At 46.5% G+C, this 21,095-nt stretch overlaps 2 protein-coding genes across 2 annotated transcripts; one reads left to right on the top strand and one right to left on the bottom strand.

The window, feature by feature from the left end:
* Positions 1-540: 540 nt before the first annotated feature.
* On the top strand, positions 541-4,983 carry LOC123442546. The gene is made up of 4 exons (XM_045118620.1): positions 541-1,055; positions 2,962-3,562; positions 3,647-3,896; positions 4,750-4,983. The coding sequence occupies exons 1-4, from the start codon at positions 887-889 to the stop codon at positions 4,780-4,782; spliced, it is 1,053 nt and encodes a 350-aa protein (XP_044974555.1). The 5' UTR covers positions 541-886; the 3' UTR covers positions 4,783-4,983.
* A 2,557-nt stretch (positions 4,984-7,540) lies between these two features.
* Positions 7,541-11,979, bottom strand: LOC123442553 (plasma membrane ATPase-like). Its single transcript, XM_045118633.1, has 9 exons — positions 11,857-11,979; positions 11,240-11,359; positions 9,371-11,152; positions 9,242-9,274; positions 9,051-9,132; positions 8,808-8,968; positions 8,530-8,703; positions 8,243-8,425; positions 7,541-8,142 (listed from the first exon to the last, which is right to left on the bottom strand). The coding sequence occupies exons 1-9, from the start codon at positions 11,911-11,913 to the stop codon at positions 7,861-7,863; spliced, it is 2,874 nt and encodes a 957-aa protein (XP_044974568.1). The 5' UTR covers positions 11,914-11,979; the 3' UTR covers positions 7,541-7,860.
* Between the last annotated feature and the right edge of the window lie 9,116 nt (positions 11,980-21,095).

Here is a 21,095-nt window from a genome sequence, read left to right on the forward strand (position 1 = left end):
GAGAAGCTTTTGGGGGTTGCTTTGGGAGTCCGTCAGCTGGCCCCGCTAGCTTAGCACGAAAGTGGAAAGCCTCTCTCTCCGTGCCCGCTAGCACCGCTCCTGCGCTGCGTGCACAGCCTGCGTCACCCACGTGAAGATGCATGGTCACGAGACCGTGCCTGGTCGCCCTTGACGAGCCCGCTCCGCGAGGGCCTCGGGACGCGCCCTTATAACGAGCAGCCTCGTGCGGTCCTCGACAATGATCCTCCGGCGCTTGATCTTGCTTGCTGGGCCCGCCGCCAGGCTGAATCGGGCATGTGCAGTGCGTTGCGCTGGGGCCGCAGGCCGACGGGCCTGGACACCCCCGATTCCAAGGGCCCGAAAGTGGGGGTGCTTCTTCAACGAACTTGCACCCATTCGTCATCCTAAGATAGATAGTGAGGATTTTCTTCCCCGACATCGACAACCTCCTTCTTCATCTTCGGGACTACTTTTACTTATTTTCAAAATGGACTGACCTGAAATTCGAATAAGCTACCCTGTACATTTTTTTTAACAGTTGACGAATCTTGAGAGTCCGTTGGTTTGTAGGATTGGACGGCGCACCGTGTGGCAGCTCCTGCACGAACGGTCGAAATCAAGCTTCCTCGACCACAATCCGACCCCATCCAGGCATCCAGCCGCGGAATGAGACGGGACCCACGCGGCGTTTAGAAAAATCCGGAGCCGTGGTCGCGTCGGGAACCCGCTTCTCTCCTCCTCTCGGGCTCCGCTTCGCCTTCTCCGCAGCGCAGCCACTTCGGGATCGGGAAGCGGGAGGGGAAGGGAGAGGCAGGCGAGTCGCCGTACCCGGCCGCAGCTCCCCTCTCTCCGCCTACCCCTACCACCCCTCCCCTCGCCGCGCACGATGAGCTCCTCCTCCTCCGCCGCCGCCACCGCCCCGCCGCCGACGCCGTCCTCGCCTCCCGCCGACGAGGGACGGCCGAGGGAGGCGACGGAGGTGGACGACAGGGTAGCCTCCCACGTCGACCCGTTCCTCGTGGAGGCGCTCGACAACCCCCGCCACCGCCTCATGGGTACGTCTGCATCGCAACCTTATCTCTTTCGGCAATTCCCTATCTCTGTCGTCCTCGCGCAGCTAGGGTTACGCTGTCCTGCCTTTAATTCGTGATGACAGGATGTGTCGTTCGCGGTGGGTGCGTTTCGATGTGCGGTGTGATTTATGATTGGATTCGACGATTCGTGTTTAGCTTCTAGGGAGGGCTTCGTTTCCTGGTGTATGCCATAGCATCTGCCATCTGGTGTGGAATTGGGGGCTGGATTCTTCCCATGCTTGAGGTAGCTCGGAGATAGATGATGTAATTGATGCTCTGCAATTCGGGCTAAATCGAATCGAATTCCGCCAGTATGTCTATCTCATAGGCTAGAAGAGTGCTGGCTTGCGCTTCCTTGTTGCTACATACTACAATGTTGATTGTGCTGATGTTGTACTCTCCATGGGCTAGAGAACAATACTGACGCAGTTAGTAGTTTGCTCTGGTTGATATTGGTCAAGTATATGTGACTATTGCTGATAATAATGTGCAGATGCATGCTTATGTGATTCTAAACTTCTCTAGAAACGCCCTGTGCCTGCTATTCTAATTGTTATTTATCCCTGACATACCGCATTTCCACTTTTCTCTACCCAAATAGCAATTAGAGTTGCATTAGATATTATATTCTGAACTCCACAAGTGGCTGCTATTTCGGTAGCTCTAGACTCATGGTTTGGACCAGTATTCCTGTGTCTTGATAAACCAGCTGTATCCTGTTAGGTGTACAGACAATGATGAGATAGCCACTATTGCACAAGTCGCTGCTGTAATTAGGAAAATGATTCAGGGAGGGGGGCTGGTGATTAGTGATCTTCATCTGCAATTCTCAACATCTCAATGAGGTCATGGGGATGAGCTTCTTTCAATTGCAGGCTGCAGCTGATCTATCCTTTATCTGCGGCTGTTTTACAACTATATGTGCCTCATTTCCTTCCTTTTCAATTTATGTGGATGATAGAGTAGAACAAAATCCAGTATATGCAATTTAGGGCCAATTTAGCTCTCTTTATGCCTAGCATTTCCTGCCTTTTGTTTTCTATGTCCACTTCCTGTCCAAACTCGTCCTTTGCTGTGATTGGTGTGCACCTTTGCCCTCTGAGTTTTAGCAGAAATCTACAGTCCTGGATGGAGTACTCTCCTCTCCTGAGTGCCTCACTTATGGCTCTGCACATGCACAGCTTAGGGTGGTGTCTAAGTTTACATCTCCGTCAATGCTTTATACTGCATATAAGTTTTGTCCGCAGTCAAAGTATCTCTACTTTGACCAAATTTATAGAAAAAATTATCAACATTCAAAATGCCAAATCAATAATGTTAGATTCATTATGAAATTTAGTTTCATAGTGTATACATTTCATATTGTAGATGTTGATATTTATTAATATAAATTTTGTCAGACTTGACACAAATCTAATACGCGGAGTAAAAAGGACCGGAGGGAGTACATTAAAATCAAATAAAAAACTCTGTTACTGCGATAGCATCATATCTCTGTCCACAAGTATAGAAATCTACCTGAATTTGAGTATGTGATTTGTTTTAAGTTTTTTTTTTCAATTCATTCAGTTCTCTTACATTCTCTAGTGGTATTTGCAAAAACGACATGGTTCAACTTGCTGCATGAATTCTCACATGGGAAATACCTTAACATAGGTGCTGTAACCAGTGTATTGAAGTTGCCTGATTGTGTTTTATGGAGTCAGTTTGTAGATTGTAAGATTATTGCTGGTCATTACAATTTCTGTCCACTTTATTATGTATTTATTTCTACCAGTTAAGCTGCACTGTACTTTTATGTGTTCAGATATTCTGGCTTTTTTGTACATGTATTTATGTCATTGTCTACCTATTACCGTATAATCATTTTTGTTCTCCTCTACAACAGTTTTGCGGATGGAAATGGATATACAGAAATTTATGCAGAATCATCAACTGCATGAATTTGAATTCCAGCATTTTCCAACTTCCTACCTCCGCTGTGCTGCTCATCGTGTTGCACAACATTATGGTTTAGAGACTACAGTAGCAGATAGCTTAGTTGATGGTTCTAATAGCAGGATAGTTGCGAGAAAAACACCTGAAAGCAAATATCCAGCCATTGCTTTATCAGAAGTTCCCGTTAAACAAGCAAGAAATGATATTGAGGCAGCAGAGAAGCTTAAGTTTGTCATTTGTCAAAGGCCCAAAGCTTCCCAAAATGGTGCATATGGTGCTGGAACCAACAATGGTGCGGCCAAAACTGTTGAAGAGAGGATAGATGATTACAATAAGGCACGAGCGCGCATTTTCAATGGTTCCATTCCTGCAGATGTCGTAGGCCCAAGTGATTTTGGAGCTCTGTCCATTGCCAGAAATGAACCGGTGAATGTTGAGCCTTCTGTTGATGAGAACAAGGGCTGCACGTTCAATAGCCGTTCCAGGGTTGCTGTTTTTAAGGACGCTGAAAAAGATCGTAGTGATCCTGACTACGATCGTAACTACAAAAGGTCAGCATGTGCACCTATTAAATTTTGCTGCCACCATGGGGTCTTAATGTTGAGATTACAAACCATCAATGTGTTCTTCTGCAGGTATGTTAGGCCCCCCGTGCCTGATTATGGTGTGAGCCCAGGCGCCTTCAATTTTGCTGTGCCTCAGTTTATGCAGTATGGTGTCGGTTATATGCAGTCTCCTAGCATGCCGAGAAACCAACCTCCTGTGTACTTTGGTCAACCTGATTTATCGATGGGGTCTTCTGGAACTACTGTTTACCCACAATGGCCTACCCCAGCAATGATGTATCCCCATTGCTACGACAATCTTGGCCATGTGATTTCTCAGGTAAGCCAGTTATATGACTCTGCTGACCTTGCATATCATTGTTTCAGTATTTAAGGATAATATCCAGGTTAAGTTTTCTAAGTATGTGTTCTAATTATGCAAGGTAGCGAATTTTGTTTTGGGTTCTAAAATGCACTCCGTTCACAAATATAAGATCTTCTAACTTTTTTTTGCGAATCAGATGTAAACCGATATATTGCATGCTGTTAGCCCTTTACAGAACTTGGCTTAATATGGCTGGTAGCAGTTTGTTATGCTCATTGCATCCAAGCAGGGTGGGAATGTTTTATAACAGTGAGGTCTTCGCCGTCATGCCCAAGGCAGCACTGGTAGTGGCAGTAGTGGTTATGAGTTATGACCCCGTCCTGAACAAGGGTAGCTTGATAAAGCTTTTCCCTTGAAGCTTGAAAGGTTCTCAAGCAATCTGGCAAGAAATACCCCCCCCCCCCCTGTTCACAAATATAAGATGTTCTAAACTTTTTCAGAATCAGATATATCTAGACACGTTTTAGTGTGTTTGTTCACTCATTTCAGTCCGTACGTAGTTCATGTTGAAATATCCAAAACATTGTATAGGATTATTTCTGAAAGGAGGGAGTAACAATGTTGTTTGGTGGTATTTTGTTTGCTGCTGGATCCAACCTGTTTCTCTTTTGTTCCCTTGCAATAATAATGCTCTCTTCATATAAATGTTTGATTTCGCTATATTGCTTGCCAAAACAGTTGCTCATGTATACGCCAAACAGCAATGATGATCTCAATTATTACGTGAAATGTTTGTTGGTTCTAACAGACAACAACTTTATTTTCATGTCATCTTTCTTAATGACCGGGCATGTTCTTAATGTTGCAGGTTCCGGTGTACCAGTCCTTCAACCATGGCTAGGAGATGCTACTTCCTGGGATGTTGGAACAAAATTTGTTAAAACCTGCTATTGTCGTGTTGTCATGTTAAGTGCGTCTATTTTGGAGTCAGTTTTTCCCCATCATCGAACTTCTGGATAGTGTCAGCTAGGTGTATAAGAATATTTATTATTGTTATTGTGCACTAATCTACAAACAGGGGCGCTCGTCTTTTACTCGTTTACTTCTGTATTTGGCTAAGCACTTGTTTACTTTCTATTCGTTATTCCTGAAACTTCACTCCGTTCCTCGCACTGGTTTCTTAGGGCGCGTACAACAATCCACCGTGAGCCGACTATAGTTGGTGCCAGTGACGGATATAGGTTCTTTAACATTGGGGGTGCCACAATGCACATGGACTACACAAGTTGAAACAATTTCTTAACATTGGGGGTGCCACAATGCAAATAGACCACACAAGTTGAAACAATTCTCTAAAGTATCCTATATTAGTTTATATATAAAGGGAGTAATAAATATAAGATGTTTTAACTTTTCCCTGAATCGGATGTATATAGAGTTATAAACATGTTTTAGAGTATTTGTTCACTCATTTCAGTCCGTATGTGATCCATATTGACAATCAAAATAAGAATGTTTGTCAACGGAGGGAGTAGACAACACAACTTCGGTACATCTGTTCAAAGCAGGTGAATTTACAAACGTATTTTGGTTGAAACACGATCATAATTCCCACACGTACCTTGAAAAATAGCATCAAGTTACTAGGATTTGTGATGAGCTAGAGAGAGAACAGAGAGAGTAGTCTGTTAGTAAACTGTTGCACTTCAAAAGCAAATTTAGCTTGGAGAAGGACGCGGTTACAATTATCCTAAAGCAAACTTGGCTTGGAGATAGACTTCTCCACTTCTTAAGCTCGTAACGAAGTTTCTTCTCTTTAATTGTTGATGATGTACGAACTGGAGTAGCACAGCAAGTTTGGATTGCCTGTAAAACGTGGATGAGACGGCCAAAAACTCTTGAAACATTTTTTTTAAATGGAGCAAAAGATTTGCCTCATCTCATTAAATAAAAAAAGAGAACAAAGTCCCTTTGTTACATGACCACAAAGATCAAACAAAAACACAATGGGATCACTCTTCCGGCAAAATGTTCACCAGAAATTTTGCCTTTGCAAGCACCCAGAGTTTCGCCTTCGCCTTGATCGACACAGTAACGTGTGAGGGTAAGGAGGCCTTGTTGCGAAACACTCTCACATACAGTGCCAACAGACTAACATCTTCAAAGAATTATAGGCCTTAACTCTCACGTTTCTCTTATTTCATAGTGTCCAACAGACTAACATCTTAAAAAAATTATAGGCCTTCCTGTTGATTCCTACCATCCCACCATGTTCGTTCCACCACCCTGCCACCGATGGAAGAGTAGACCAGGAATTGACGTGAGATTGCATCCCCAGCCATGCATAGGCCACCTCCCAAATCCTAACAGATTAGCGGCATTTGAAGATCAGATGCGTCGTCGTTTCTGGTTCTCTTTTGCACAACTGACAGAGACCACAATTTGACTTTATCAATCCCGCGAATTGTATTATGTAAGCTGTGGCGGCAGAGTAGCACCCATCCGTAGTGAATTTCCATCGAATGGTATCCTTAGTTCCGACCATCACCTGCACCTCTTGGACCTTGTTCCATAAATTTAAAAAATATTGAATAAGGTCAACAGTAAGGCCATCCTGCATGTCGATACGACTGACCCAATCATTGTTTGCCAAAGCCTTGGAGACACTTGATTTAGTGCGTTTGGAGATGGCCAAGATGCCCAGTGCAATGTCCTTCGGCTTTTGCCCTTATAACCAAGGGGCAAACCAGAAACTTATCAACCCTCCGTCTCCCATAGTAATAGTCGTCGCCGCATAGAAAAGATACTTGTCTTTGTCATCACAAGGGATGTCGAAACCAACCTACGCCGATCGGTCCATTGAAACCACAACCAACACAGTCTAAGAGCCTTGACGAATTTGTCAAGGTCGCACATGGAACATGGTCAGATATAGGAGGAGCTAGGGGTTTTATAACCATAGTCCGTATTTCGGTACATCGAGATCTGATCAACTGAAATGAAAAACCAGTCGAGTTGTTCAAGGAGTGGTTGTTCATCTTGCCCTTAAGGGATATTGAAGGAGGTATAATCCACTAATGATTTCAATAAACTTGGTGATATCAACATTACCAGCCGACATTTTTTTTTGGGTCAAAAGGGGTTTCCCCCCTGCCCCATTTTACCACCCGTCAAATTTCTGTTTCTACATATTGCACATGAAGTTAAAATCTGTAGAAATAGCCAAAAAACAAAATTCATAGTGATCACAAACGAATCCTTGTGAACCACCAAAAGTTGTGAACCACCAAAAGGAGCAGTCTGAGTAGGGGCGTGAAGTAGCGTTGTCAGCAAAGGGTTCATTTGTGCGAACATGTCGTTCGACAACTATCAGAGTCAGAAACTGTCATAAACGAGTCCAATAAACGATCGAACCAACAAATCAACACATTAGAGAGACGATTACAGCAGTAAAAGGACTGAACATGCTTACCGCACTAGATTCAGATAGTTTTGGGTTAGATCCAAAATCCTCAGAAGCTCAGACTGCAAGTCATCAGTTCAAACTGAAAAAGGCCATCAGCAGACAAACAAATACGAGGAGTACGGGCACATATGAATATAATTCACACAGGAATAAGTAACTGCCTATCATATGAAGATTACTAGTAATAGTCAGATTAAGCGGTATAATTTTCTTTTATTGATTGGTGTAAATGACTATTCTGTCTATCCCATGCCAATGGGTTGAAACTATAAACCAACTTTGTAGCGACCAATTTACAATAAATCAAAAATTCACCAAACTGACCTGATACAAACTGGACACCGTCTCTGAATAATTGAAGAGAATATATATATAGATAGACCACTAATAAAAACATATGTATCCGACGACCAAAACGAAAATTCTAGGCAGGGCGATGTTCCCTCGGCACCGCTCCTAAAAATGTGCAACGAGTACGAGGCAAACCGCCACCACGGCCGTCCCTCGGATGGATCATACAGTGTAGTGGTGGTTGTCGACGGTCTCCACGTCGAGGCCCTTGAGCCTCACCGCCGACTCCACCCTTCCCTTGAGCGTGCTGAGCTCGCGCAGCCTCGCCATCTCCGCCCGGCGCTTGGCCTGCTCGGCCATCTCCGAGAGCTCGCCGTAGTTGCTCCTCTCTTGCGGCGTGCTGTCCGGGTTCGCCGTCGGCAGGCCGTGCAGCGTGCGCTGCGCCGTCGCCCACTGCAGCTCCCGCTTCTCCTTCCCGTAGTCCTTCTTGTTCGTGAAGGCGATCTGTTTGTTCGCCACAAATGTTAGGCCGTCGGCCGGGATCACCTAAAAAGCATTTGAAGTTTACCTAGAAAGATGGATCATCACAGCCGTGTGTACGTACCTTGTTCTCGAAGAGGGTGTCCCATGCCTTGCCGCTGAGCGCGTAGCCGATGGCGAACTTGAAGAGGTCCAAGGGGATGAAGGTGATGATGCTGTAGAGCCAGATCACGCCGGCCCAGCCCCAGCCGATGCCTCTGATGTGCGCGAATGGCAAGTTGCAGTACACGGCGATGACGGTGGCTATCTGTAAGCAGAGGCAACAACAGCAATATAATGGTTGAGTTGCAGTTACAGATGAAACGAAAACACTCCATTGTTGCAGTGAGGCCGGGGTGGGGGTGGGCTTACGATCTGCGCGACCACGAAGGCGAAGCAGAGCCAGAGCCCCGGGCGCTCCTGGAAGCACCAGCGGCGCGACCGGGTGACGAAGATGAGGGCCTGGCTGATAATGCTCACTTGAAGGTAGAGGGCAGACATCATCGCGTCCTTGTTACCCCTTAGCGAACGCACGTTGAACTTCTCCTGTAGTTTGGAAACAGCAACATTCAGCATCTTGTCATGAGCCACGCCCATATCTTGTCTAGTTTGGAGGAATTAGACATGGCATGGATTGGAACAACACTTACGCTGAAGAAGTCGGTGCTGGTCATGGCGAAGAAGAACACCACGGTCGTCACCGCGAGGTAGGCGCCGTAGACGATGCCGGTGATGAAGATCTCCGGCAGCTTCCAGCTATCTGGGTGTGGGGATGGCTTCACCCTGTCCTTGGAGATGGTCATGATTGTGCCTGAGTTGAGCAAATCAATCAAAACAAATGAGTAATGGACTTTAACATGTTTGGCATAGTGAAGTTGAGAGTCGAGACCCACCGTCGTTCAGAATGGCAATGACCAGGATCATAAACGGCGAGAAATCGAACTTCCAAATCAGTGCGATCAGCATAAACCCTAGCTGCAGTTCAGTTCGACAGCAGAAAACGGATTAAATCAAGTCCAATCTACATACCTACTGTACGTACCAGTATAAGAGTGGTTAATAAGTTCAGAACAATTTGACTTACCACTATACGGATAGTGATGGACACCGCGTAAATCTAGTTCATTGACAACACGGGCACAAGGAATTTGTCAGAGCTATTTGTACAAAAAAATACTGCGTAGAATGCGAATGAGTTTGGGAGAATGCTCACGGTGTAGTTCTTCATTCTCTGGAATATGGCACGGCTAGTCAGCACGGCGCTGATGATGACGCTGAGCCCTGGCTCGGTGAGCACGATGTCCGATGCGCTCCTGGCGGCGTCGGTGGCGTCGGCCACGGCGATGCCAATGTCGGCCTTCTTGAGAGCCGGCGCGTCGTTCACCCCATCCCCGGTCATCCCGCAGATGTGCTTCATCTGCTGCAGCTTCTTGACGATCTCGTACTTGTGCTCGGGAAAAACACCGGCAAACCCATCGGCCTTCTCGATGAGCTCGTCAACAGGGAGTGACACGATGGACTCGTCGACGCTCTGGCCAAGCAGGGCGGACGAGGGGTACATGTTGGTGCCCATGCCGAGCCTCCTGCCCGTCTCCTTGGCGATGGCCAGCTGATCGCCGGTGATCATCTTGACGTTGACGCCAAGATTGAGCGCCTGCTTGATCGTCTCGGCGCTGTCGTGCCTGGGCGGGTCGAGGAGCGGCAGAAGACCGATGAACTCCCATGGCCCTCCGGAGCTGTCCTTGCTCCTCTCCGGCACCTCCTGCCTGGCTACCGCGAGGGACCGGAGGCCGCGCTCGGCGTACTTGTCGATGATGGCGTGCGCCTTGTTCTTGACATCCTCTCTGCAGTTGCACAGTTCCAAGATCTGCTCGGGAGCACCCTTGCTGACGCGGTGCCATGTCCCATCGGCGAGGTCTTGGTAGGTGAGCGCTGTGCGCTTGTCGACGGGGTTGAAGGGGAGGAAGTGCATCTCCTGGATGCCAGCCCTGGCCTCCTTTGGGTCGGCGAGCATGCCGACCATGGCAGCGTCGATAGCATCCTGGTTCTCCACCCTGGATGCCATGGCGGCGAAAAGCAAGACATCGTCCTTGGCGACGCCGCCGGCGAACACCTCGATGAGGTTGCGGTCGACGCTGAGCTTGTTGAGGGTGAGCGTGCCCGTCTTGTCGCTGCAGAGCACGTCCATGCCGGCCATCTCCTCGATGGCCGTCATGCGCTTGGTGATGGCTCCCTGCTTGGACAGCCGGTGGGAGCCGATAGCCATGGTGACCGACAGCACCGTGGGCATGGCGATGGGGATACCACCGATGAGGAGCACCAGGAGGTTGTCGATGCCGTCGCGGTAGCGGCGGTGCTGGATGAAGTACATGACGATGACCTCGACGATCATGCCAATGGCGATGGCGCCGATGCAGAAGTTGCCGATGGCGCGGAGCACCTTCTGGAAGTGGCCGACCTGGTTGGTGCTGTCGACGAGGTGCGCCGCCTTGCCGAAGAAGGTGTGCACGCCGGTGGCGATGACGACGGCCTCGATCTCGCCCTGCTTGCACGTGGACCCCGAGTAGACGCTGTCGCCGGGGTTCTTGGTGACGGGCAGCGACTCGCCCGTGAGCGCCGACTGGTCGATCTTGAGCGGGTCGCCCTCGAGCAGGAGGCGCGCATCAGCCGGGACTATGTCGCCGAGCTTGATGCTAATAATGTCGCCGGGCACGAGGATGGAGGCGTCCTGCTCGCTCCACTTTCCGTCGCGGAGCACCTTTGTCTTGGGGGCGAGGTTGGCCATGAGTGCCTTGGCCGAGCTGCCAGCGTTGCTCTCCTCGATGTAAGAGATGGTGGAGTTGAGCAGGAGCAGCGCGATGATGCCGACGAAGTCCTGCCAGTCCGGCGGCCTGCCGCCGCCGTTGGCCAGCGCGATGGCCATTATGGCCGCCACCTCCATCACCCACGACAGCGGGTTCCACATGAACCCCAGGAATTTTAGGATCTCGCTCTCCTGCACAGCGCACACCATTGTCGTTAGAATAGAAATCGTAACCAAGATGGTATAAATTTAAGCAACGAAATCAAGAGCTAGCCGAACCTTTTTCTCTTCGAGTTTGTTGGGGCCGAAGACGGCCATGCGGTCCTGGCCATCCTTGGAGGTGAGGCCTTCCTTGCTGCACTGGAGATTCTCCAACACCTCCTCCACAGGGATGTTCTCCTGCGATGCACGCACGCACAGATTAGCCAAGAAAACAACTTGATTCGCATGCACTAACTAAACCCTCATCTTCGGATAGAGACGGCTAATCAATAGTAGCATCGATCAGATTAGATGGCAAAAAGCGCGAGGTGGTTGTAGATCACGAAAAAGTGCAAAAAAAAGGAGAGAGAAACCCAATACGAACGGTGCGGTGCCTCTCAGCTCGCCCGTGAAGCCAACAATAAAAGCGCCGCCAGATCGATGCATCTTGGTTATTACATGAACGATCCGTGAAGTGATAATGGGGTTTAATACACAGAACAAGATTGGATCTACGTTTACATCTTCTCCATTAGAATTAGTAAGTAGGTTTCGCTAATGATCTACGCTAGTATATGTGTTGATATCTGTATTGTAAAACATAACAACTGAAGAGATGAAAGAGCACACAAAATAAACAAGAACTCGCTTGCATTATAGGCTGCAAAAGTTGACAAGGGCAAAGGTTGGCTCACCAAGTCGACGGACTCGTTCTTGATTCGCTCCAGACCTTCGGCCGCCGCCGCCGCCATCTTGCTCGCCGACGGGGAGCCCCGGAGGCCGCAGCGTCCAACTACGTACGTACGTACGTATACGTATGGTATCCTAACGGAGGGTGGCTTTGCCGAAGCAGCCGCGTTTCGTTTTATAGCTGGATGGAAGGGCGGTGGGGGGCGTCGTGTGGGCCGGTGTGTCCTCTTCAAACCGGCTACCAGATTTATTATCTCGTCCCCTCAAAAAATTAAATAAACTCCTTATCTCTTCTTTTGATTTTTATATTTGGACGATAGAAGCAGCTTCGATTTAGAACGGTATATAATAATAAAACTAAGAAAAAAAGCTTACCATCATCCGGCTGATAACATGGCCGGATCCGCCACTTTTTTATGTGACACGCGTCCAAATAAGGATCGTGTCTTCGTCAAATACGTTACTGTAACTAGGGCTGTGTTTCTCAAACATATGCGATGTTGCAATGATTTACGACCGGTTTATGTTTTGAAGCAAAATCTATGTTTCAGAAATTTTCCGCAACAATACCCTAGTTGCAAAAAAAAAGCAACAAAACCCGAGTTGCAGATATTTTTTGCAACAAGCCAATTGTTGCAAAAAAGTTTGCAACAAAACCTGTGGTGCAAAATTAATTCTGCAACTAGTTGTATGTTGCAGTGGTGAAAGCAAGCTTGGCCGCTCGATGCGGTCAGATCCAATGGTTCGTGATCCGGCTGATCTTTTAAAAAAATCAGCCGGTGGACACATAGCATGCCCCTAAAACTAAACCTAAACCGTTAATGTGATCTGCTCGATTCGAGCGTTAGATTGTGCTGTTAATTCCGACCTCCACCGCAGTTTCCCCCCGAGCATTTTTTTTCCGTAAAAATCATTTAAATAAATTAAAAAGTTTCATCAAAAGTACGAAGCACTTCAAGCATAATAAAAAGGGAAACATTGTGCTTCAGCTGGCGGATCGCATGCAGCCGTCCATCGTCTCGTTTGTGCGAGCGTGTCCTATTTAGGCTTATGTAGTTTGTAATTCTGTAACTTAACGCTTGTTGCGGATTGCGTACCGCAACACGTCCTATGTTGCAGGATCTGAATCTGCATCCCTTGAGGGCACACGCCTCTTGCTCGTGCAACACTTGTCTTATGTAGGCTCACCTAGCTTGTATTTGTGCAACTTAGCGCTTGTTGCAGTTTGCGCACCGCAGCACCTCCTATGTTGCAGGATCTGAATCTGGATCCCTTAAAGCAGTTGCAAAAGCACCTATGTTGCAACAATTTCTTCCGCAATGGTACCCTTGTTGCAGAAAGATGAAGGAAAAAATTATACAAGCAGACCTATGTTGCAAAAGTTTTCTGCAACATGACCTTTGTTGCAAAAATTTCTTACGCAACAGTACCTATGCTGCACAAAGACGAAGAAAAAATTCTGCAACAAAGCAATTGTTTCTGCAACTCGATCGTTGTTTTAAGAATTAATGGATCAAAAGTTATTTTGCAACAAAGTGATTGTTTCTGCAACTGGGCTATTGTTTCAGGTTGTATTTGACCGGGAGAGGCGATCCAACTGATAGATCGGACGGCTACGCGCGCGTAATCGGACGGCTATTGGTGTGGTGGATATTTGCTACGGATCCACCGGTGGACACCTAGCAGCTCCCAAAAAGGGAAACATTGTGCTTCAGCTGGCGGATCGCACGCAGCCGTCCATCGTCTTCAAAGTATTTGGACCACCTAACAACTATTATCGCCGTTAAAACGAGCCGCCGACGCGTCGCTGCCGCATCTCCCTTATCGGGGCGGTTTGACCTTGTCGATGACGACCGAGAAGTCTTCGTACATGTGCCCTTAAGGATCATCGCCCTGAAGCCGCAATCGTCGTTGTCAAACCCTTGAATTGATTTGGAGTACCTCACATCAGATCTCACCATTGCACACGCACAACGAAAAACCCTAACCTCATCGCTCCAAGAAGACATCAGGAATCTACGCGCGAGCTCTTTCGATTCCGTCCAGATGGACGAACTTGAAGCGGATCGGAGCCGAGAAGACCAACTCAAAAAAGAAGCATTGTCATCTTCGTGAACACCTCCCCTACGAGTACTAATAATCATAATCTAAACTACTAGTTGAAGACGAGGCACCATAATTCTCCTCCCCGCCGTTAGAGACGTAGGCACAGGGGAGGCAAATCCATACAATCGTCGATGTTGTTTGGAGGGAAGGTGTAACCCTAGCTGTCGCTAGGGTAAGGAACACTCTTAAATTTGTCTCAGATGGCGTACCACCCTCCTGGGCCAATTGTCCAAAAAGGTTGCTACTTCAGAAAAGAAAAAAGAAAAATGCATGGTTCCCTATTGATGTCTTTAGCTAACCCCCGCGCAAGACATACACGAGAACCCTAGATTCATAATATGAGCGCTTGATCTCTAACCTCCCAAAAAAGCGCCCGTTGCTTCCATGAAAGTGTACATGTGTTCGTGAAAGAATTGGAGGTGCACAACTGGGAGAGAGACGATAGGGCGCTAGCTAGACGAGTGGCTAAGGGCACCAAATCTCCCCATATGTTTGGACTGGATAGACTGAGCACTTTTTGGCATCCAACGACACTCACCAAAATTGTTTGGACCCCTCCGAATGTCTGAAATCCCACATACCAGTACCAAATTGTCGAAGTTCCTCGGAGTCAGGATTTTGTCACATCGGACTCCGACATCCGGGCTCACCCACAGCCTCCCCCGCCCTCGGAGATCGACACTGCCATTATATCACCCCGATCGCCGCCTCGGCCTTGCCTGACCTTCATCGTTCCACCCAGACGCCCGCCCCTTGGACTACCCCGTCGTTCCACCATGGATTCGGTCGTGGCACGTGTATCCTCTGCTCCGTACCGACGTCGTCATGGTGGCCACCATGCCCGACAATTTTTTGGCCAAATTTCATTGGCATTTTTTGGTCTCGTTGTTTACTTTCAAGCAAACATGATGGATTTGGACGAGGAATACTTCCACACAGAGTTCATGGATTCTTTTTCGACAAATGAGGAGGAGTGTGGGGACCCCGACTTACGAGTCGAGATCGTCGAATGAACGTGCTAAGTGATCCCAGAGATCAATGCTCACCGAACACACAGATACTGAATATTAAGAGTCTTACATCCAAATACCGAATTATTACATCACGTGACCGAATGGTCAAGTTCACAAGGTAGGGCCTATAAGGCCAAATCACACTGATACAACTAGTAGTGGAAATCTTAGGGCTAAGCGGGTGCCCATGCCATCAGCCTACACCAACAGGCATTCTGACTCGGAAGTGTCCTAGTTCGCAGGGGCGTCTCCGAAGATGTACTCATCTCCAAACTCCGGTCCTTCCATGTCTGGTCAATAATAAAATCAGTGGCAAGCCAATGAGTACTTTTGAATGCACTCGCAAACATCCCATGATATGAACAATGCAAGTGAAGGATAACAATAATATGCATCTTTGGTGGTCATCAACTTGTTGTAATAAACATGATCATGGGTATGCAACATAAGCTAGATGTTGATTTGAAGAACAGGTTACAAGTATCAATATATCTGTCGGGGGCTGAACACTCCGGGTTCACCCTTTTATTCCAAGTCACCAAACTTGGTCATATCCACTGTTTCATAAAACACCTTTTACCTCTTACACACACACACACACACACACACACACACACACACACACACACACTTGGTTTATGCGGAAACGACTGGACGTAGTTTAAGTAGGATTACCGAACTGTCCTTGACCGTGGACCCGACTATTTGAATAGTTTTACACTCTGCAGAGGTAGTATGCTGGACCCACGAGATCCGGGAAACTTCCGTGTCAACCACAACTCGCGGTATATAACATACCCGAGGTAAGTACCCGATCAATGCCTTTCCCCTGACGATACTAGACAAAGAGGTCCACTCGATTGGTACCCAGCCCACATGTTGTACGTCTTACGAGCACCGGCTCTGGACAGTATGAACCATGTGGGGACCAACAGTGTGCCGGGAACACGTAAAAACGGCATAGTCGCCCTACCTGGCACGACCCCATCACGAGAGTGACCACACATCACTCCCGCCACTAGTAATGTGGCTCTTTGCTAGCACCGACCAGATTAATGAACACAGCCCGTCCCATAAGGGGTAACGTGGTCGTACATGTAAGGTTGGGACAGTCGAAACATCATAAATCTATTCCCATTTCCAAAACCATACTCACTCAAAATACCTGGTGCACCACTTCACCAAAAGTGGCCACCTAACTCATCATCACCCTCGGGCATTAGTGGCACCCGACGGTGTTTTCATAAACCTTTGATTTATGCCAACAACATGCTCATGCTACTGCTATTCTAACTTTACTTGTCAACATGATATTAGCATGACCCTCATAGGTGGTAGGATCAAGCTCAATGCATGTGCTCCGGAGGAGCCATCGGTAACATCACTTCAATGATTTACCGATAGTTATGATCATATGCAACGGAAATATATTTGCTACACTAGCATGCATCATAACATATGCTCAGACATGGTCAAAGGGCTGCTTGCCTTGGTCAGCTAGGTATCCGGGGTCTTCGAGGTCTTCCGCTCCGACTCCTTCGTCACACGGGTTTTCTATCGTCGTATAAAGATAATATAATAAGTAGCTCACCCTCAAATAGATCACAAAGTCATTTTAAAAATGTTGGTTATTTCTGATAAATCCAGGTTATCATTTTAAAAATATTTACTTCTGTTTCTAGTGAAGGAATATTTTTAAAATCAACTTAAGAGAAGCAAAACTATTCCAAATTAATCCTTTATATTATTATAAAATAGAATAGTTGTTGCAAAAATTACTTTAAGGGTTCTGATAAATACTACATGTTTTTAGGAAAATAACAGTGAAAAAATCATATTATTTCACTGGTTAAATCTTTTTATAAAAATCATTGAAAATTATGTTTTAAAAATAACAAAAAAGGGCTACAGCCCGTGGCATTGCTTTGCCTGGGACTGGACCGGCCCAAAGGCCAGCCAGCTAGCCTGCCCAAGCGCGCGCAAACCTGACGCGCGGGCCCCTGCGGTCAGTGGCTGTCGACAGGTGGGGCACACGTGTCGGGGTCGTCTCCTACCTCTGGCCAGAGAGGAGGAGGAGCACGCCGGTGTGGCTTCCGACGTCCTCGGGCCCTAACGACGACATGAATGGGTCCGGCTCATTGTCGCCTACCTGATGGTGGTCGATACAACGTCGAAGGGGCTCATGTTCACCGACGACGAGGTAGCCGCGGCGGAGGGGTTTCGGGCGAAGGTGGTGGTGGTAGCTAGGGGCACGGATTTTCTTGGGAAAGAGGGGGGAAAGATTCCTGGTGTCATGGGGAGTGGTTTGGGGCGCAGAGGGACGCATGAGCCCACATGTAGGGCGTAGAGGGCGGAGGGGTGTAAGTGCATCTAGTGCCCCTTAGTGATTTTGGTGGTTTGAAGACTTATAGGTTAAGTATCTAATGTGTTTATGAGTGTACACAGGATCTATAAGTCATTGAGGAGTTTGAGATATTTGAAGAATATCGACCCCTAAAAATATATATCTTCAGTTGAAGAAATTGGTCTAAAGCTGAAGAAATGAATCGCGAGGAATCTGCGATGAAATTGATATTCCTCATGAAGATACTGAAATTAAGGAATCCGGTGTATCCTGAAGAAAATCACTTTGAAGAATTTGAAGCATGAAGATTTACTCTTTCTGTTTTATTTTCTTCGCATTTGAGTAATAGGAACACCGTACTGTTAAAGGGGGTCGAAGTTACACTTTGGAATGAATTTCCTCATGATGCTCAACCCAAGCCTAATCCTATCAAAAGCCTCAAGTGAGGAATATGAGTGACATGAGGACTCTCACAGTTGAGGGTTCTGACCGTTTCGATAGCCACGCCAAGTCATTGGTCTTATCCACTCCAACGGTCATATTATTTAAGGGCATTAGTGTCAAATCATGTCGGGATGCTCCCAGGCTATAAATAGCCACCCCCCACAACCATTAGCTGGTTGGCTGCTCCGTTAGAAACTGACACTTGTCATAAGAGCAACCCAATTCCTCAGAGTCTTCGAGAGTAATTCATCAGTGAGGAAATACACCATACACCAAAACCACAAACCAAACCTAGTGATTGAGCATCACTGAAGAAGTTGTTCCTGTGTGGGACTGAAGCCTTTTACCTTTGAGGACTGTTCATCCTCCAGACGGTTAGGCGTCATGGTCTAGAGCTTTCCAGCAGTCAATTGTGGATCGCCGAGTGACCAAGTTTGTGAGGGTTTGGAAGTCTGCCCTGAAGACTTACCACGAGTGTTGGGCGAGGACTGTGTGTTCTTAGCCCAAGGAGAACACGGTAGGGACTGTGTGTCCCAGGACTGAGTGTCCTTTGGTTTCAATACCAAGCCGCTCCAAACCAGATGTACGACTGTCACAATAGTTAGAACTGGGTCATCAACGACTGTCTTCACTAAGAAACGGGTTCTAATTCCTCAACTCCTTACTTTCCTCGTATTATGTGTTGATGACTTTCACTGCTGCTGTTTGAAGAATTTGCTGAAGACTTTCTCTGAATTTCCTCAACCCCAAATTCTTCACGTCAGTTAATCCTCATTTGTATTCTGCATGCCTGCTCACAGTGCAATCTGTTTTCACATTCCTCACTCCGAAAAACTGCTGTTGTGAAACTTTGCATTTCTGATCCTTTACTGTTTCCGATGTAAGTTAGTCATCAGTGAGGAATTTCCTTAGTGATGAAATTCTAAAAATCTCCTATTCACCCCCCTCTAGTCGATATAACACACTTCCAATTGGTATCAGAGCGAGGGACTCCCTTGTTCTGTGTGATCTTGGTTTAACCACCTGGAGTTTTAGTTATGTCCACTGCAGGCATGTTTAAGGTGACTGCAACATGTCCTACCTTCGTAGGAAAGAACTTTCCCTTCTGGAAGAACAAAATGCAAATGCATCTACAAGCTATTGATAATGATCTCTGGTATATTGTGGAACATGGCGTCCCCATCATCTCTGCTAGTGTCTCTGCTGCTGATGTGAAGAAATTCAAGCAACTCGATTCTCAAGCGAAGAATATCATCTGTGGCCATCTGAGCCCGGGCCAGTTTGGAAGAGTAAGCGCTTTGGGCTCTGCAACATTGATATGGGAGAGACTGTGCAAAGTAAATGAAGGATTATCAACCCAGCGTGACTCTCGTGTTGATATTCTTCGCAATCTCTTCAATCGCTTCAAGAGACATGACAATGAAAGCTACCAAGATACCTTTGATCGCCTCACTGACATATCAAATGAACTGCAAGCACTAGGAGCTCCAAACATCACTGATCACGAAGTTGTGAAGAAACTGCTAAGATCTTTGGATTCTTCATTTGATACTTTAGTTCTGATGATTCAAGAAAGACCAGACTACAAGATGCTTGATTCAGCTGACATACTCGAAAGGCTAAATACTCATGAATTCCAGCTAGAAGAAAAGAAAGATCTATATGGACCAAGCTATTCCAGACCACGTGCACTGAAGGCTAGAGCAATTTCCTCATCTGAAGAAGAAGACACAGATGACAACATTGGTGACCCTGAGGAATTTGGAGAGGAGCTTGCAATGCTCGTGAGGAAATTCCAGAGATTTACACGACGTGGCCAGTTCGGTAAATCTTCAAGAAGGGACATGAGGAAATCAGAATCTTCACCTGAGGACTACAAGAAACAAACCTGCCACAAGTGCAAGAAATCAGGTCATTACGTTGCTGATTGTCCCCATTGGGGAAAGGAATCAAAGAAGAAGAAATACAAGGATGACAGTTCTGATGACTCGAAGAAGAAGAAGAAATCTTCAAAATCCTCATCTTCAAAGCCCTCATCGCACAAGAAGACTAGTTTCAGAAAGGCTCGGGCACTTATTGGCAAGGAAATGGACTCGAGGCAGAATCAGAAGAATGTGATGAAGAAGAGGGTTCTGATGAAGACTTAGAATCCGGACAGGCTAGTCTTGCATTGGCAACCACTTTCGTCAGCAAGTCAATCTTCAATCTTGAAGAAAATGATTGCACCATCCACACTGAAGACTATGCTGATGACTTCGCTCCAACCTATTGCTTCATGGCAAAAGGTTCAAAGGTAACAAATAATGCCTCCTCCTCTGATTCAAGTGACTGTGAACCAGATGATTATAAGAAACCCAGTTACAGTAAACTTGCTATCATTGCCACTAAACAACAAACTGCCCTGGAAAAGCTTAAGAAACTGCTAGATAAAAGTGATGGTCTGTTGAATGATGAAATGAACCTTACCCAAATCCTCACTGAAGATATGAAAAGTCTTCAGTCTAGATTTGATAATCTTCAGGATCGTTATGATATACTCCTCACTGATCATGAGAAGCTTTCCTATGAATTTCTTCAAAGGAAGCTTGATCTTGAGAAGCTGAGGATGTCTCATGATGATCTTCAGATGGAAAATGATTCATTACTAGCTCAACAGATCAGCGCTGGTCAAGTTGAATTCATTCCTCCATGTCTTAAATGCATTGAACGCGAAACTGCTAATTCCTCACCAGAATCATCAAATGCTACTATTGCTACAAATTCTTCAACTGCACCTGTTGTGTCTATTTCCTCACTTGAGGAAAACACAAATGTTATTGATGAAAATGCAGGGTTGAAGGAATTGTATGTGACAGGCATATACAAAGCCTCAAAGGACATCAAACTCTTTGTGATGTGCTCAAAAAGAAGATCTTGAATAGGAACCCGAGGAAAGAAGGAATTGCCTTTGAGAGGAAATTAAATGCTGATGGATCTTATTGGAAACGTGAGCAGTATCCCAAAACCTCATGGGTTGCTGCTACTGGGCCTCCTTTTGATCCATCTAATCTAACTGGCTTTTCATGTGAATTATCCTATTCCTCAGAGGAGTCATTTGACTCCAACTATAAACTGTTCAAAAATCAATCTGGTGAAGTATTTGCTCGATATGTTGGAACTAACTGCAGGAATGGTCCTCCCCTGAGGAAAATCTGGGTTCCCAAAAGCTATATTGAAAATCTTCAGGTGAATGTCCTCATGACACCACCACTGAAGAATCTGAACCCCAGATCAAATTCCTCAGGAGGACCAAAGTCTTCAAGAGGATCAAAATCCACAACTGGTCAAAACTATGCTC

The sequence above is a fragment of the Hordeum vulgare genome, chromosome 1H (assembly GCF_904849725.1).
Source record: "Hordeum vulgare subsp. vulgare chromosome 1H, MorexV3_pseudomolecules_assembly, whole genome shotgun sequence".
Lineage (NCBI taxonomy): Eukaryota > Viridiplantae > Streptophyta > Magnoliopsida > Poales > Poaceae > Hordeum > Hordeum vulgare.

Excerpts from the sequence above, each read along its gene's own strand:
- LOC123442553 (XM_045118633.1), bottom strand. The coding sequence starts at position 11,913 with ATGGCGGCGGCGGCGGCCGAAGGTCTGGAGCGAATCAAGAACGAGTCC. Across the intron at positions 9,275-9,370 it reads AGAGAATGAAGAACTACACC|ATTTACGCGGTGTCCATCAC; the intron begins GTGAGCATTCTC and ends TCAATGAACTAG. Across the intron at positions 8,143-8,242 it reads ACACCCTCTTCGAGAACAAG|ATCGCCTTCACGAACAAGAA; the intron begins GTACGTACACAC and ends GCGAACAAACAG.
- LOC123442546 (XM_045118620.1), top strand. The coding sequence starts at position 887 with ATGAGCTCCTCCTCCTCCGCCGCCGCCACCGCCCCGCCGCCGACGCCG. Across the intron at positions 1,056-2,961 it reads CCCCCGCCACCGCCTCATGG|TTTTGCGGATGGAAATGGAT; the intron begins GTACGTCTGCAT and ends CCTCTACAACAG. Across the intron at positions 3,897-4,749 it reads TTGGCCATGTGATTTCTCAG|GTTCCGGTGTACCAGTCCTT; the intron begins GTAAGCCAGTTA and ends TTAATGTTGCAG.